Below are 18,870 nucleotides of genomic sequence, written 5' to 3' on the forward strand. Positions count from 1 at the left end.
AATACAGAAACCAAGAAACTACACACTTCTCTAGAAAAATTAAATGGGCAGAAAGTTCAGGAAAGTGACGTGTAGTATTTTGGGCTGTTGTCTTTCAAGTTCCTTTTATTAAAATGAAGCAGAGATGCACAAGAATTGTGCACATAAGTGACAAGTGCCAGAGTTGGTTCACAACCTCTGCTTGATTTCATATACAGTCACTCACTTCTCACCTTTATCAGAGTCAAGGGTTACCTAAGTCCACATTTCTTTTCTGCTCTGGTAGAAGTTCACCACACTCTCTCTATGGGATCTTTCAAGATACGCCTAAGAAAGTCAATGATGTGCGGAATAATTCTGTAAAATGTCATTCCTTTCTTATAATTCGCCACCCCCTCCAAAATATTACATATAATCTTAGTACGAAGGGAAGAATCATAGCAAAGCTGACACGGACCCTAGCCGGACATGGTTGGGAAATTGGCTATATTCCACAGGAAGAAGCCATTCATTTGTTTTTTCTAAATGACTGATTGTCTTAATTCAATATATTTAAATGTCTGTCTTTCTCAATGGTATATATGACTACACACAGCTCGTGTCCTAGGAACGTATTTATTAAATGCGCAATATTCATTCTTCAGATGTCTGGATATTTTGATGAAACTTAGGGGCTGAAAAGTGGAGGAAGTGGGTCCAGTTAGAGATCCTTACTGGGGATTCACTCATCTTCAAATGACCAAACGAAATTTCTAAAACATCTTATGTTTCTTTGAAAATAACTGTAACTGAAAGGCTTTTCTCCCACTTAATTCATTGACTAGAGGATTGTTGACTAGTAACTAAGCCAAGAGATGTTTTGCTGCCTAAAATAAAAATCTCTCAAAACTGCATTTGTTTTGTTAAAGTGTAACTGTAGTGTGGCATTTCTAAGCACTGCGGGAATATTTTCAGCGTGATTCCTTTTGCACGTAAGAGACTCACAGAGGCAGCCGTGTTGTGTGCTAGACAGATTGTCATTGTCTCGTTATCAGCCTCGAGTTGGCTTTGCAAACTCTTTTCCGGCTTTCTTCGTGCCATTGGTGATCCACCCGTCGTGGACTGCCATCTCTAAGTCCTGCTGGCATTCCATGTTGCAGGATCATTTGTGGGCATTCAGGAACGGTATGTCATTTGAAAGGTCACTCAAGGAATAGGATCGCCAGGAATATTGACTGAATGTCCGAGTTTTCTATCTCATATCAAGTGTTCTGTTACCTCTTTGTACACATGGGAGTGAATGTTTGTACATTAGTACCTCAGTTTTCAAACATCTCTGTTGATGAACATTTCGGTTTGCAAACGCCATAAACCCAGAAGTAAATGCTTCAGTTTTCAAACATACCTCGGAAGTTGAACATGTCACGCAGCTTCCGCTGAGTGCAAGATCTGAGGCCTAGCTGTCGGCTGTTTTCCAACGTTTCAGAATGGTCTTCCGGAACAGATTATGTTAGAAAACCGAGGCACCACGGTAATTAGTATATAGTAGAAAATCTTTCAAATACCTTAGCTAGTGATATCATTGAACTCATAAGGACAATTATCTTTGGTGAAACTGGTAGGATTATCTCCATGGTTTTTTTGCTTGTTTCTTAATGGTCCCAGAAATTACAACTTCATGTTGCTTAAGACAAAAGGTGACCACAACTGTATTTATAAGTGTAATTTGATGTTTTGTGTTTTGTTTTTCCCTTGAAGGTGGAGGCACAATGGCACAGACATTGACTTTGCCATCAGTTATCACTACAGGCTGGATGGAGGCAACTTGGTGATCAGCAGCCCCCACACAGACCAAGACGTTGGCACATACCAGTGCCTGGCCACCAACCCTCTGGGGACGATCCTGAGCCAGAAGGCAAAGCTCCAGTTTGCATGTGAGTGTGTGGGAACAATCTATAATTCCTGTGATTCTGCAAACATACCGTTCTTACTATATTCATATTAGAAAAAAGTCAACGTTGCCAATCATATGCTCTTTGAAAGCAAATAGGAATTATGGAGGCAAAATGTTTTAACTGTGTGCATTTTGTGAATCCAGACTCCTGGGGAAAGATGAAATCCTTTCCAACAAAAGAAGAAAATAGCAGTGTTATTATATTTGCTGAATTATATTTAGAAACATCTCTAAAAGTTCCTGGTCTAAATATTAAGATAAAGACAGATGATACAGTACTGTTTCACTTTTTCTCGTAGTTGGATGTAGTGAACAGAGCACAGGAAGAGAAAGCTGAGGGCGTGCTGTCCTCTGGGGGAGGCGTGTGTCCTCCTGGGAGAGGAGCGCACACACACAGGGCGATGTGGGTGGAGATGAAGTGGTCGCCAAAGGCAGACTTGAGATGAACTGTGACAATGTCCAGCTGCATCACACAAATGTCAGCCAGGTAATTACCTTGGTGACATTTGAGGACATTGGCTGATGAACAATAGACATAGTGCCTCTTCTACCCTTTATATATAGAGTTTCCAGGGACTGCCATGTTTCGTGTTGGACCCAGGGAAAGTCTGGTTTGAAAGTAATTGTATCTGTTGGTGTGGAGCAATGAGGAAGGCCGGCATTTCTCTCTCTGCATTCCTCCTGCAGCCCGACTGCCTCAGGGCCACAGGGTCGGCCGCTACTCCCCACACTCAGGGAAAGGGCTGTGCTGTCTGTTACTTGGAAAAAGTGATTGTTTTGAAACTTTACTAACAGAATATATGTCCAAAGCCCACCTGTGGAACTAATAATTGGCTCTCCCTCCCACTGTGAGTCCGTGTTCCAAAGAGCCTTTGCTCTACACACAGCTCCCCTTCTGTTGACCGTTTTGGTGATGGCCTCGTTTCTGAAAACACACACACACACACACACACACACACTCACACTCACTCACACTCCCCAATATATATGCATATGGATGTATGGGTGTGTGTACGCATGTGGTCATATTCACACATGCAGACCCAGATGCATTGCGAAGTGTATCTAAATATGTTTATCTCTGTGAAAATAGAAGGCTAATGGAAAGGTTTCCGGCACTAAATGGAGTATGAAAAGGACTGCTGGCTATGTTGACACTCAGGGTAAAAACAATAACTATAATACTGGATTTCTGCACTTCAGCTAAGATTATCACTTGGAAAATAATAGGGAGCAAAATACTGGTAAGAAATTGATTTTACAGAAATAAGTCCTCCAAAGACTTTGAATGATTCTCCCAAAATATTTATTTCTCCTGCGTGGACGGGAGAGGATCCTAGAAGATACTCGTGATTTGCATCAGATTCCACAAGGATAAGTCTAACTTTCTGGTGAAGTACAATTCATACAGCACTTGCATTTGCCAAACCCTGAGTTTCTCTACAGCTGTGCATTCTATCCATTCTTGAAAACGACTAAATACCTATGCCTAAAATTCATGCACCGTGGTTTATATAGCCATGTATTTCCTTCTTTTCTCTGTCCCCTTTGTTTACAAAACCTACTTTTCAATTCACTACACTATTATTTCTTTTCTGCTTCAAAAACACATGTAATTAGAAGTTGAATTTACTTCAGTTAAAATATACTTTCCCTTTGCTAAAAAAGAGGAAAGAAACTGTTTGCTTTCGTTTGGATGAATGGGAGAAATGAAGTCTTCTGTCACGCTCACTTCCCTGTCTCTCCGTGCAATTTTCCTTTTTGGGGTTGACGGTGTTTGTCAGCTCCTAAAAGCGCCCCTATTATGATTCATGCACCACATAGAACGGCCTACACCCTTTACGTAATCTTTCTCCTGAAGACTTAAAGGATCTTGGGTTCCAGGCCTGAAACTTGAAAAGACAAGAACTGCATGATCTGTGTCTTCTGACAGGACGTGAGGTGGTGCCATCCTGGGTGTTCTCTGTTGGGTCCGTGGAGAGCTTTGCTGGAGTATGAGTCTCTCTGTTGGCTCGGGTCCGCCTTACACGTAGCCAGCACGTTTTAATTACCAGTACCTCATCTCCTCTCGTGTCCTGTATGACATACGCACCTTTGTCCCCTTACTAAGTCAGTTGTTCATGCTGGGCCACACAGGACTTCTTTCCGAAAGGAGAAACACCAGGTCTAGCGCTGCCACCACTGTCGTGCCCCGTGGGTAGTTGACGCTTTTATACGGATACACGCAAGGATCTTAAAGATGGATTGGAAATATGCTGGCGACTTACAGTCCAGAAGCTTCCATTTTCAAATCCTTTCTTCTAATCTCATTTAAGAAATACAGATCTTTTCATTTTGAAAAATAGATCTTTTGAAATTTCAAACAAAGAAATTACATTTGTAGCCACAGGCATATCTACGCATAATCTCAGAAATAAGGTTACTCTTCCGAAAAGAGAGGGTGGGAAAGAGGGAGAGAGGCAGAAAGAAAAAGAGAGAATATTGTAGAAGGGAGATATCTAATCATGGATAAGTTTTCCTATGAAGACACGTTAACATCACACATCATTGAGGAAATGCAAATCAAAACCACAGTGAGGCACTATTTCACACTCACCAGGATGGCTATCATTAAAAACAAAAACAAACAAACAAACAAACAAATAAAAAGTATCGGTGAGGATGTTGAAAGATTGGAACCCTTGTGCATTTCTACTGGGAGTGTAAAATGGGGTAGTTGCTATGGAAGACAATATGGCAGTTCCTTAAAACATTAAACATAGAATTACCACATGCCCCAGCAACTCCACTGCTAGGTGTATGCCCCAAAGAATTGAAGGCAGGGACTCAAAGAGGTATTTGTACACCTAAGTTCATAGCAGTATGATTCCTAGTGGCTGAAAGGTAGAAACACCCAGATGTCTGTCAACAGATGAATGGATTAACAAAATGTTGTGTGTACACACCATAGAATACTATTCAAGTTTAAAAAGGAATACAATTCTGACACATATTACAACGTGAGTGAAGTTCGAAAACAGTCTGCTAGGTACAATAAGCCAGACACACAAGGACAAACGTATGATTCCACTGAGACGAGGTGCCTGAAGGGGCAAATTCATAGAGACAGAGGGTGGAATGGTAGAGGGCGGAATGGGAGTTCGTGCTTGATCGGCAGAGTTTCAGTTTGGAAAGACGAAGAAGTCCAGGAGATGGAAGGTGGGGATGGGTGCACAGCAATGTGACTGCCCGTATTGCTACCTAACTGGACACTTAGAATGGTTTCCCGGTAACTCTCAGGTTATGTATATTTTGCTACAGTTTTAAAAATAGTCGTATCATCAGAATTCTGTGGGATAAACATAATCAGTGCAGTTGGATTTTGTTTCCATCATAATTCTTAAAAAAAGAAGAGTAAGTTTCCCTTATAAACTATGGAAAAAGCAGAGTGCAAATGGAAGTGTCCAACCAAGTGCCAAATCCTGACCATACGCACCTTGTACCTTCAGTTTTATCTGGGTTCTTCACCATCTCTTCAGAAATTCCAAGCAGTGCCTATTTCAGTAGAAAAGACTTGTGGTAGGTAGGATAAAATGGTGTTAAATGTCAGGGTTTTCTGCACAGACAGACCTGGGTTCAAGTACTATGTGTTGGACCCCGAGGGGCATGGCATTGGGCCCTCTGTCAACAGCATTCAGCCTGTGATGAAATCTGTGCACTGAGAATGACAGCAGCATCCATAGGACAGTGACACGGATTAACTGAGATAATGGATGTGTAGCCCCCGGTCCATCGTAGGCACTCCGGAAGTGAGGCTGTGAGTCTTCTTCCCTTATTACCTCCCTCAACGCGGCCACACATTGGCATATTCCAAACTGTTAGAGCTTACTCACAGAAGCATCTTCCAGCTTACATTTTAAAACTCTCTCCAGACCAGTTCCTGTTCTCTGGTCTTCAAGACTTTTAGGTACTTTGACAGAGATGACCTTTCTTGAACTGGGTAACAACCATAAGCGACAGAGGCTATCGTCCCCATTTCATAGGTTAGAAGCTTGAGGATCACTGAGGTTGGCACTTTTCTAAGGTATGCCAGTGGAGAACCAGTTGGAACGTGAATATAAAAGCTCAGACTCTGAGGCTTAAGCCTTCTGCGTTACAGTATTCAGTCCTTTACAGACACTGCCCAGCCACATCCCGTGGGCCTGCTTTCTTCCTTTCTTTCACTTGCTATTGGCACAATAATTGTCCAAATAATAAGCCATGTCTGCAGGAGAGAGTCAACTTCACAACAAACCTGTGGGTACCCTGTCCAGGTCCCCTTTAACAGGTAGGGTGCCGGTCCCCAGCCATTCATGCCCACAGCTGCCCTGCTCCCTGTGGGGTCGGGCTGGAAGTGGACAGAGGACAGCTGGGAATCCTCCTTGCTTAGTCCCTCCCCTTCCTCTCTTCTCCCTGCTTCCCTCTCTCCCCTCTCTGTCCTGTGAGTGCTCCCTCAGTCAGTCACACGCACTTGAACTTCCGCCTCAGGCTCTACTTCGAAGGAACGCAAAGTCAGACAGACACTAAACACTTAGATATTTGATATAAGTGTTGATAGAAAAATCAGGTCCAGAAGCCCTCCTCATATGAATTTCCATAGATAAGAACAAAATAAATCAGAATAAAATTGTGTCACCAACTCTGCCTCTGGCGGGTTGGCAGTCAATTGTATGGTGTCACTTGTGACCTTCAGAACAAATGACTGTGAATGACCTTTCCGAATCTCACCTGACCATGGGAGAGACTCTGTCGGGACACACCTCTAGATAATTGATGGCTACTGTTTGTAACAGTTATCCTGATGTTCAACAATTCAAATGCACCCTCAGTATTTGTTTGATTCTGTGTTTATTTTTTATTTTTTAAGATTTTTATTCAAATATAGCTAACATACAATATTACATTAGTTTCAGGGCCACACCATAGTTATTCAACATTTATATACCTAAAGAAGTGATCACCATCATAAGTCCAGCCACCATCTGACACCGTCCCACGCTGTCACGATATTATTGGCTATATTCCCTGTGCTGTACGTTACATCCCCAGGACTTATTTGTTTTATCCCTGGAAATTTGAACCTCTTATTCCCCTTCACTTCCCCCCTTTTTAAATTTTTAATTACAGTTGACATTCACTGTTATTTTATATTAATCTCAGGTGTACAGCGTAGTGATTAGACATTTATATAAGCAGTGATACCCCTCGTACTCACCTAGCACTATACAAAGTTATTCCAGTATTACTGATCTATGTTCCCTGTGCTTTACTTTACAGCCCCATGACTATTCTGTAACTACCAATTTGCACTTCTTAGTCTCTTCCCCTTTCTCACCCTGTCCGCCAACTCCCTTCCCATCTATCACCCAACAGATCTAGTACCCATCTGACCACACATAGTTATTACAATATTATTGACTACATGACTTATGCTGTACCCTACATCCCCATGACTACTGTGTAACAACCAATTTGTACTTCTTAATTCCTTCCCCTTTTTCACCCACCCCTACCCCCCCTCCCATTTGGTAACCATCAAAATGTTCTCTGTATCTATGAGTTTCGGTTTTGTGTGTCTGTTTATTTTGTAATTTAGATTCCACATATAAGTGAAATCATATGACATTTGTTTTTCTCTGTCTGACTTATTTCACTCAGCACAATATTTTCTTGGCGTCTTGCAGATATCAAGATTCCATTCTTTTTTACAGCTGAGTAATATTCCATTGTATATATGTATCATCTCTTCTTTATCCATTCATCCATTCAAGGACTCCCAGGTTGCCTTCATATCTTGGCTATTGTAAATAATGTTGCAATGAACATATGGATGCAAACATCATCTCGAAGCAGTGTTTTGGGTTTCTTTGGATAAATACCCAGAAGTGGGTTACTGGGTCCTTCCTTGTCTCTTATTATAGCCTTTGTTTTAAAGTCTATTTTTCTGGTATAAGTATTGCTACCTCAGTTTTCTGTTTGTTTGTTTGTTTTTATTTTCATGAAATATCTTTTTCCATCCCTTTACTTTCAGTCCAAGTATGTCTTTTCATCTAACATCTCTTAAGGCAGCATATGTAAGTGTCTTGTTTTCTTATCCATTCAGTCATCCTATATCTTTTGATTAGAGCATTGAGTCCATTTACATTGAAAGTAATTTTTGATATATATGTAGCTATTGCCATTTTATTATTCATATTTTTTATTTGTATTTGATTTTTTATTTTATCTGAAAACAGTCCTTCTAGGATTCCTTGTAATTCTAGTTTGGTGGTGATGAACTCCTTTAGCTTTTTCTTGTCTGGGAAGCTCTTTATCTGTCCTTCGTTTCTAAATAATAGCTTTGCTGGGTAGAGTAATCTTGATTGTAGGTCCTTGCTTTTCATCACTGTGAATATTTCCTGCCAATCTCTTCTGGCCTGCAAAGTTTCTTTTCAGAAATCAGCTGACAGTCTTATCAGAGCTCCTTTGTAGGTAACTAATTGCTTTTCTCTTGCTGCTTTTACGATTCTTTCTTTGTCTTTAAACTTTGGCATTTTAATTATGATATGTCTTGGTGTGGGCCTTTTTCAGTTCATCTTGTTTGGGACTCTCTGTGTTTCGTGGACTTGTATATCTATTTCCCTCCCCAAGTTAGGGAAGTTTTTTGTCACTATAGATTTTTGATTCCTTATTCTCTCTGTTCTCCTTCTGGTACCCCTCTAATGTGAATGTTGTTACACTTGAGGTTGTCCCAGAGGCCCCTTAAAGTATCCTCACTTTTTTAGATTTTTTTGCTGTTCTCATTGGGTGTTTTATGCTACCTTATCTTCTAAATCACTGATCTGATCCTCTGCTTCATCTAATCTACTGTTGATTACCTCTAATATACTCTTCATTTCAGTTATTGTAATCTTTATTTCTCACGGTTCTTTTTCATGTTTTTTATCTCCATTTTCATGTGTCCTATCTCTCTGTTGAAGTTTTCACTGAGATCATTGAGCATCCTTATAACCAGTGTTTGGAACTCTGCATCTCTTAGATTGCTTGTCTTCATTTTGTTTAGTTCTTTTTCTGGAACTTTGTTCTGTTCTTTTCTTCGGGACATGTTTCTTTGTCTCCCCATTTTGGCTGCCTCTCTGTGTTTGTTTCTATGTATTAGGTAGGGCTGTTGTATCTCCCGGTCTTAATAGAGTGGCCTTATGTAGTAGGTGTCCTGTAGGGCTCCCTTGAGTGATGCACTCAGGGTGTGTCCCTTGTGTGGGTTTTGTGTATCCTCCTCCTATAGTTGAGCCTTGGTTGCTGTTTACATATCAAAGGGAGGGATTGACCCTCAGGCTGACTGGTTGTGAGGACTAGCTGTGACTACAATGGAGGAGCTGCTGTGCAGGGGCTGACCCTACAGAGCAGGATTTGCTTTAGTGGGGCTCTGCTCAGTCTGCCGTTTGGGTGTGTCATCCTTGGAGGCAGTCTGGTGATGCTCCAGCCCAGTACAAAGCTGGCCACTGGGTGTTCCAGCCCCGCAGCCTCTTGGGAGGAGACCGCTGCAGGCCAAGTTCAGCCACAGCCTGTGCCCCGCCCAGGACCACCTGCCATGAGCCACAAAACAATCCACAGATGGCCACCACCTGTGCTGGGCTTGGAGGTGCCTCGAGAGGCCAAGCTGCTAGCTGAGGCCAGCTGATGCTAGTCCTGGGCTTGGGGCTGCTCAGCCAGAGGTATGGGGCATGCCCGAGCCTGATGCTGTTTGTTTGGGGTTTGTGAACCTTTGAGAAATTTTAGGAAAGTTCAAAGCATGAGCTAAGTAGGACAGGTTGTTTGTAGGGAAAAGCCACTGGAAGCAGCGTGGGTGTGCCCGAAAGTTGGGTTGGGTGGGGCCTCAAGGTATCAGGGCCAATGAACAGTGTCAACCTGTTTGTTGGAGACTCAGATATAACACCCACCTGTGTGTGCATGTAGGGACGGGGAGGGCTTACCAAAGAAACAATGGCCTCCGCCAGCTCCTCTGTCCGGGAGAAAGCTACCCGTCCAGCCCTTGTTCTGAGGCCAGACAACTCATGTCCTCCCCACATGCCTCTGTCGCCTTTGGAGCTGCTGCCCCAGCGCCTGAGCTCAGAGCCAGTGAGCCCATCAGCAGGGAAGTCCGTGTGTGGTCCCTTTAGGAGGGGCACCTGGGACTCCAGCTGCCCTCCATCTCACTCAGGCAAAATCTCCACTGGCTTCCACAACCAGAAATTATGGGGACTTCTCTCCCTAGCACTGGAACCCTGGGCTGGGACCTCTTGCTCTTCCTGGAGGGGTGCTCTCTGCAGCCAAGATATCCCTCCTTTTAATGGTCACATGTGGGTGTGGGACCGGCCTGTTTCATGTCTCTGCCCCTCCTACCAGTCTCAAGGTGGCTTCTCCATATGTCCTTAGTTATCAGGTTTTGGTTCAGCTAGATTTCAGGTGATTCTCAGTGATGGTTGTTCTGTAGTTTGGTTGTCATTTTGATGTGGTTGTGAGAGTAGGTGAGCAGTGTTTACCTGCTACAGCATCTTGACTGGAAGCTCAGTGCTATGTTAGACTCAGACTATTGTCTTCCCACCCTGAAACCATCCTGGAAGGTGGCCCATGTATATAAAAAACTACTGTTCTGAAATATGCTCATAATCAAACCTGCTTCATCATCTGTTAGCCAGACAAATCAGTCATCTTTGTGGACGTATTGATGTTTTGTTTTGAATTATTAGAACACATGTGGGGACAGAGCCAGGAGTGCAATTTCCAGGCTCTCGGCCTCATGTGGAAAGGTGCTCACTCGGGTAGTAAGTGAACATCAACTGTGATTGGATGGCCATCAGCTGTGGCTAGTTGGCCGTCAGCTGTAACCAGTGAGCCATTGGCCACTAATATAACTGCTGTGGTTACCCTAGCGAAAATGGGACTAGCAAGAAGATGGTGACTGGCAAGTGCAGATTGCAGTTAGGACGGCGGATTGCGGACAGTCTGGCTCCTGCTTCCTGTGTCTCCAACCCAGCCGCCAGCAAGAGTATAGGGTTATGACTCCTGTGTCTATGGCTCCGTGGGTGTTCCTTTTTGGCCTCAACAGGTCTTGCGTTCTTATGCGGGGAGCGGGAGCTGAGACCCCGCCTGATGCCCCGCATGACAACATAGCAGTCTTTTTCTGCTCTTCCCCATGTGATACTCTCATTCCAAATAGTCAGGTGGATTTCAATCTAAGCTCCCCCTTCTTGTCCCACCCAACCCAATCCTAAAGCAAGGTCAGCAGGTCTCTCATCACGAAAAGCTCCTGCCATCACCCTGGCTGTCTTGAACGATAAAACCAGTTTGACTTTCTATACACTCGCAGCTGCTTTGAATTTCGTTTATTTCTCAAGGACTTCGGTGGTAAAGGTTGAATGTAGACTTATTCTTTTCATATGTATGTTAATGAATTACTCTGCACTTGTATGAGTCAGTGTTGCATCTGCCATTGCTGTTTAAAATGTCATCCTTGAAGGTAAAAAAAAGATCACTGGTTCCAAAGAAACCTATGATTTGACTGAGCTGTAGTGCTTTTGTTGCATTTTTGTTTGTTTGTGTTTTTGTTTTGTTTTTTTGAGATGCTTATAATATACAACCCTACCAATGCATAGATAAACATTTGGGATAAAAGTTACTCATGACCAGGAGTTTTTGGTCCCATACTACTTAATATTTAATCACAGATACCCTTTCAAATAAGTTTGTTCTATTGCAGAGGGAAAGGCGGCTAGACTGGAGCCTCCTAATTGACCATCATTTATTCATCCGGCAAGCAACCAGAAAACACCTTATTTATATGCATGAAGCCCTTTAGTGCTAAGGCCTGAAGGTGAAATTATAGATAAGAAATAGCTACTCCACAGAGCAGACAGGTGAAAACGAGAGAGAGAGAGAGAGAGAGAGAGAGAGAGAGAGAGAGAGAGAGAGAGAGAGAGAGAGAGAGACTGCTAACACTTAAACAGTACATATTATGTAGCAGGTATTGTTCTGAGCTCTTTGTGTAAATAATTAACTCGTGACCCTCACAATAACCCTGTGTAGTTACCAGAAATCCCATCTTCAGATGAGCAGTTTGAAACACAGAAGAGTTAACTCATGTGCCCCAAATCACACAGATAGTAAATGGCGGAGTGGGGATGTAGAGTCCATTCTCCCAACCCCCACTGTGCCCTGAGAAAAGGCATCAGATGGAGTGAGAGACGTGGACAACCTACAGCTGAGCCCAGAGCAGGAAGCAAACTTGTGTGCAGTCCTAGAGACGGACAAAGGAAGGCTCCCCACATAGTGGGGTTTTGGTCAAGCCTTGGGGTGCCAGTTTGTGTTCCCAACACAGGTAGAGTGAGTAGAGGAGAACATTGGGTCCAAGGAGGGTGAGAGGAAATGCAGATGTGCGAACAAGTCCCCGCTCTGGAGAAAGTGTGAGGACACTTGCCAAAGGCAGGTGTGACAACTGGGACGCAAGGGGCCCACACTGAGCACGACTGCTTTTCTAGATGAGGCTGAGAAATAATTAAGGTGGAGCCAGGTATGTCCAATGGTGGAGGCCGTGCTCTCTAAGCTTAAACTGTAAAGAAGGGCATGTCTGAGTGACCTGATAAGATGCCAAAGAAACACACGCAAGTCCTGCACAGCGTGATGCTTTTAGCCAGAGGCACTGGAAGAGCCAGCCTGTGTTTGAAGAATAGTTCCACTGAGTGTGACGTTGTGCACAGGGGTTCAGTCATGGGGGGGTGGTGTCAACAGGACTCACTTCGTACGGGGTTAGTTTGACGTGGGTACTCCCTACATTCAGAGCAGTGAGCAGGGCAGCTGGCAGGGGGGTGTGACTTGTTGATGGAGAGATCTGCAGAGGTGTGGCCATGCCACTGGTGGCACCCCAAGTTTGGGACATCAGGATTTATCCTAAGAACAACGGGAATATTAGGAATGATGTTAAGGATTTTGAAATTGTGGATAAATTGTAGTTTGAAAGGCCCCCTGCTTTTCCCTTAAATATATCTGACTGATATATTCATGATATCACATATATGAAAACTACAGTACACATATCTAGGGGTGCTCCAAACCTCAGTTCTCACACTTGTAAGGTGAAGGTTAAAAACTTCTCACTCTACATCACAAGGTCGATTTTAAACGGTTCAAGGTTAAAATGCAATAAGAATTCATTTTAAAGGGCTATAACCATGTAACCATTTAGAGTCATTGTAATTTTTTTCCAGAGGGATACAAAAGGTGTTATACCTGTAGTGCCGTTCCTTTTTATTCTGTTCTCATAAGCTGTTTAGAAACCACGTTTTACAAACGGAGAAAATTCAAGGCGATGAAACGATGTTATTTGTCTAAAGTTACCCAGCCTGAAGCAGACCCAGACTTTCTCAGGTCTCCATCTCAAAATAACCTTTAAACATTAAATACGTTTACTTGTAGGTAAACAAAGTAAACCAGAATACACGCGAATCAAAAATCATAGTCACAGTATGACCAAAAAGGTCTGCAATTAAACTCGTAACATAAAGGTCTTTCACTCATTAGACAAGGATTTCTAACATATTTGTGTGTTGGAAGGTGACGTGTATTTTTATTTCAGTCTCTTGCCCAGGGTCTTCACAAGCAGAAAAGAAAACAAAAAGAAAAGAAAAAAAAAAAAAAACCCAAACCTTATATTTGCAAATAAGTTTTAAAAGCCTGAGGGGCACTGATCAGTTCCGAATGTCTCCTTTTTTTTTTCATTATATAAGAAATACAAATAGAGTTAATTATGATCGTGTGATAAAGTGCATTTTTATCTGGAAAAAGAAACAAACACCCAAGAGAAGTTTTAAAAATAACACTTAAAAACACATTTGGAAATCAGAAAGTCTGACAATTGAGAAGTGTGTGTTAAGTGGGTACTGCATATCTAATTATAAATGAAAATGCTAGATGGCTTTTAATCTTTTTTAGTTTTCATTTTTTGTACATTAGAAAAGAAGGAGATAAAGTAGGCAAAGAAATATTTCTTCTTTAATTTCTTAAGTAAAGGAAAGTTGATCAGTAGGTTTTGGTTTTTCATTGTCAGTTTGGAAACACCACTAAACAATGTGGCAATGGGTGTGGTATCCTGAATTTCACCTAATGTAGTAATAACATGGCCACCAATTGGTATCATATCAAGGAGAAAGCTTCGTCTTTGTTCTTAAAAATAATTCATGTCTTAAACACATGGACTTGGAGCAGTTGCGTGGTTGAATTACAGCAAGCCACTATTATATTTATTTTCAAAATCAACAGGGAGGGAGACTACCCAGTGCTCTGTTCTCATTTTTCCTTCATCATCACTGCTGGACATCTATTTATGTATCGGATCAGAAATGATTCTCTTTAAAAATGCTGACCCTCTCTCACCTCCCAGCTCTGTTTATATATTCAGCAGGACCTCATGCTCTGAATAAAACTGCACATTCACGGTATACAAGCTGAGTGGAGGTGGGAGAGGAAAATGTTAGAAAGTCAGATGTCCGTTCCGTCAAAACTGAGAATTTCTGATTTTTGAAGCTGAGAGGGACCCACAGCTGAGATGCTTGTTTATTACTCATATGCTATTGGACGAACGGTTTTGAGGAGGCTATGTATACAGCCCATAGAGATTTTGCTGTTGAGATTTATGAAACTGGTTGGGAATTACAGTAAAATTCTTGTCCACACTAAAGAATCAGAGGAAATCTTTTCTGAGATGTATTATTAATAGATATCCAATGTTACCGAAAGAGCAAATTAGAATCATGTGTTTAACAAGTAAATGCAGATAACAGAGGTTTCGGTGGCAACCTCTGTTCACCGTGCTTTAAGGGGCTGATGTATATACACTGTCCTTTCCAGGAAGCAGAGCCTGTGGAAAAGATTACAGAACACATCACTAGACAGCCATTGAGGCATTGCTCTCCCAGGTCTAGAAACAACGTATTGCCACCACCCCAGAAGGCCCCATCCTGGGACCCCCTTCCCGTCAAGAGCCCCATCCTCCTGTCCACTATCTTGATGTGTTAATTCATAACTAAAAGTTGCCACTTTTGATTTTATATGAATAACACAATACAATATATATTCCTTCAAGTCTGGCTTTGCAGCCAACAGTGTATGTGAGATCCATCCATGTTTTGTAGGTAGGTGTAGTTCATTCATTCCCATTGTACATAACAGTTTACTGTGTGAATGTATTATAGCTTATAAGTGGTGTCTGTAGTTAATGGAAATGTGGATTGCTTCTAAAGGGAAGGGTGAATACTTCTTTATTAATATTGTATGAACTATAGAGTAGAATTAAACGTTATTTGGCTATTTATATTTACAACCTTAAAAGACCATACCAACTGTTGTCTGTAGTGATTTTATGAATCTTTCCTCTTACCAGCAATGTTTTGTTGATGGCACATCTTCTTTCTAAAAATTTAGCATTTTGGGAGGACGTGTAAGTGTTCTCATTTTGGTTTAATTTACATTTTCTGATAACTGATGAAATGGAGCACCTTTTTATATGTGTTTTGGCCATTTGCAAATCCTAATCTCCTTTAAAAAAGAACAAAAAACATTTAAATCATTCTTCCAGTTTTCTATTGAGTTGTCTTTCTTTTTCTTGCTGACTGATGCTAGATACGAGCATGTTGTTCCTTTCACGTAAGGATACAGCTTCCCCTACTGTGTGACTAGTGTTTTTACTTTCTTAATCATGTCTTTTGATAAACAGACATTTTTAAAATTTCATCTGGTCCAATTTATCAGGCTTCACCCATATGTGATGAGGCTCTTTTAAAAGTTTGAGAAATGTTCCCCTGCACTGACATCGTGAAGACACGCTCCTGTGTTGTTTTCTAGAATGCATTGTTTTTCCTTTCCAATTAACAGTGCGGTGCACCTGGAATTTATTTATTTGTTTATTTTCAGAGTGTAAGGCAGGTTCAATATACATGTTTTTGTTTTTGTTTTTCCTACAGGGATCCAAGCAAGCCAGTGAATACATTAAAAATGCAGTCCTTTCCTTACTGTTCTGTAGCGCCATCTCTGCAGGAAATGAAGTGTGCACACCTGCCACCTGGGAGTGCTTTTAGGCTCTCTGCTCCCTCTTCCATTGATATATTTGCCTGTCCTTGTGTGGGCACCGCACTGTTAATTACTGCAGGCTTATAATAGTCTTGCTATCTGGTAGCAGGAAAATAGAAGATGGGGCGAAGGAAAGAATGAGGCTCAAATTGTAAGGTAAAGCCAAGAAGAATAAAACCCTCAGATAATAAAAAGAATACAAATCAATTCCATAAGGCCCTTTCCAATGACTAGGGTTGAGCTCTCTAGTGGCCGAGGCAAAAAGGGTTCCTATCTTTCATAGGATGAGAATGTCCCGATTGTTTCTGTGTGTACCATCAGTCTGACTCCAAAAATTGAGAGTTTCCCCTGGGAATCCTCGTTGAGACTGGGTGACAGCCTTTCTGTCTGCCTTATTTCACTCAGCATGATACCCACTAGGTCCATCCATGTTGTCGCAAATGGTAAGACTTCATTCCTTTTGATGGCTGAGTAATATCCCATTGTATATACCGGTGGTGCCAAAAAATGTATACAAGTGGACACTTTGGTTAACGTTGCTCAAGCACTAGTTCACCGTAATCAGAATTGTCGGACGCGGATGGTAACCACTTTGAGCACCTTGTATAACTTCAGAAGTCAAACATGATTTGTGTTCATCTTTTGTGATCGGTGTATATCGAGGATTACAATTTTAATACAGTTTTCCTTTCTTGAAATATGTATACGTTTTTTGGCACCCACTGTGTGTGTGTGTGTGTGTGTGTGTGTGTATCTATATATCTAAATATCTATAGATATATAGATATATATCTATATCTCCTTTATCCAACACCTGAAACTAATATAATATTGAATGTTAACTATAATTGAAAAGTAACAGAGTGGCTGACAGTCGTCTCACAAACACTTTCATGCTGGCTCTTCTATCCTGTCTCAGAACTTATACGGCAGCCAATGCAGGAACTCTGAAAGCCTGTCCCATAGCAGTGGTTCGGACGCTCCCCACTGTGTGTGCAGGTGACTAGCACTGCAGCCAATGCTTCTATCTGGGCGTCTCGCCGACCTCTGATGTCTGCTGCTGCTCTTATAACACCAGCAGGGCCTCTGAAACATAAGCAATCGAAATGCTAATTCTTCCAAACTTCTAGAGAATTCAATGTTTTGTTCACATATCACACGGCTTTCACCTAGTAGAACTGTGGAGTCACTGCCTACCTGTTTCAGAAAACTATTATAGTTTGCTCATGTTTCTAGAACATTCCTCTGTGTGCGTTATGAAGCGGAGTCTCTTCCCATACTTCCAAGAAAGATGCTGTGGGAAGAATTTTGTTCTGCTTCCTGAACTGGTGTCATTATACGGACACGACCCCCTTCTGCATTTTCATGGGGGTGAGGAAATGGTGGGAATTTATAGAAATAAGGCACGCGAGCATTTCAAGCTTTACGAGACTGAGTACCTCCTCTCTGGTGGATGGTTTAGACATACCTTCCTGAAAGGAACTACCAACCTTCTCAACAGCTCTTCCTAGTTAAAGGGGATAATCAGTTTTAATCTTCAAAACTGCTGTGTAAAATAGAAGCTACTGTAATGGTCCCCGATTTTGCAGATGAGGAAAATTAGGTTCAGGGAGGTGAAGAAATGTGCGCAGGGCATCACAATTCGTGACGCTAGGATTTGAGGCCAGACACTGCTGATGTCTTAATGCACTTCCCTAGTCATTCAGTTCGGGGATCTTATTAGAGGCATGTTCTGATTCAGCAGAAAGTGGGGGCCAGTGGGTCACAGTTCTAGCAAGCTTCCAGGTGGCTTCCAGGTAATATTGCCCCCCTCAATGCCAGAATGAGTGGGAAACATTGTCTCAAAGCAAGATTTTGGCTGGGGCCTACAGACAGTCTAACAGCAGCGCTGCTGTAGAGGTCACCCCAAGGTGAATCGGGGAAGGCAGGTCTGTGATGGTCTCTATATACCCAGAGGAAAAGCAGATGCTACTCTGTACTTCCGAACTCTAACTCAACACAGTCATTCAACACATCCATTTACACATTTAAACAATGCATATCTGTTAAGCACCTACTGTGTGCCAAACAAGTGCGGAAGCAGTGAGCAAAATACAGTCTATTTTCTGTATTTGTGCATCTGCTCAAATACAACTGCAGGCACTTTAAGAAAACAGCAAATATATTAGTGACGTTGGAGTAAAGAACAAGGAAAAATGTGTTTGAGCGTTAACCAAAGCAGCAAGTTTGGAGCTGGAATCTCCGGCCAGAAATACTGTTCTCCTGGGCAATAGTTCTGCTCATGACTTCAGGAAGAGCAAATGAGGAAGAGTCTAGACCCGCAGATGTGATTTAACCAGTCAGTGGCAGGGTGTCCCCCTCCCCTTTTTGAGAAGTGTGTAGTTGAGAGGTCTACTTTCGCACGCATATTAATGAGCTGTTTTGCATAAATCAATTCTGTTTTATGAATGGAGATTATAGAACCCTCATTTAATTCTTCCCGAAATCCCATCCATAAGAGCCACTAGAGTTCTTCTTCCTGGGTTTTTATCCCTTGAGCACAAAGGATTTATTTTAATTATTTCATCAGTCTTAAGCAAAAGTTATCAAATGTAAACAACTGTGCTGGAGTCCTGTGCGCCTGCCAGGTGCCTCCCAGCGTTCTGGAAGCCTCCCTGGTTTTCTTTGCACTGTTCTCAGTATTCATTTAGAAAGTTGTCCTAGTGATTTCACTGAAAAAGGTATGAAATCTGGCTGAGTCACCATCAGGAGTCATGACATTCCTTTTTGGCAAGTCTAGCTGATTGAGGGCCCCGGCTACTGCTATTAATATAAATGTGAATATTAATGAAAGTTAACATGTAACCAGTAAGCTGAGCACT

At 42.0% G+C, this 18,870-nt stretch overlaps 1 protein-coding gene across 1 annotated transcript in view; it reads left to right on the top strand.

Annotated features, from left to right (window-relative positions):
* Positions 1-18,870, top strand: part of CNTN6 (contactin 6) — a 249,377-nt gene that overhangs the window by 116,075 nt on the left and 114,432 nt on the right. Inside the window, 1 exon segment of the mRNA XM_033131532.1 lies at positions 1,717-1,892. Coding sequence (XP_032987423.1) covers positions 1,717-1,892 — 176 coding nt within the window.

The sequence above is a fragment of the Rhinolophus ferrumequinum genome, chromosome 17, assembly GCF_004115265.2.
Source record: "Rhinolophus ferrumequinum isolate MPI-CBG mRhiFer1 chromosome 17, mRhiFer1_v1.p, whole genome shotgun sequence".
In the NCBI taxonomy this organism is placed as follows: Eukaryota; Metazoa; Chordata; class Mammalia; order Chiroptera; family Rhinolophidae; genus Rhinolophus; species Rhinolophus ferrumequinum.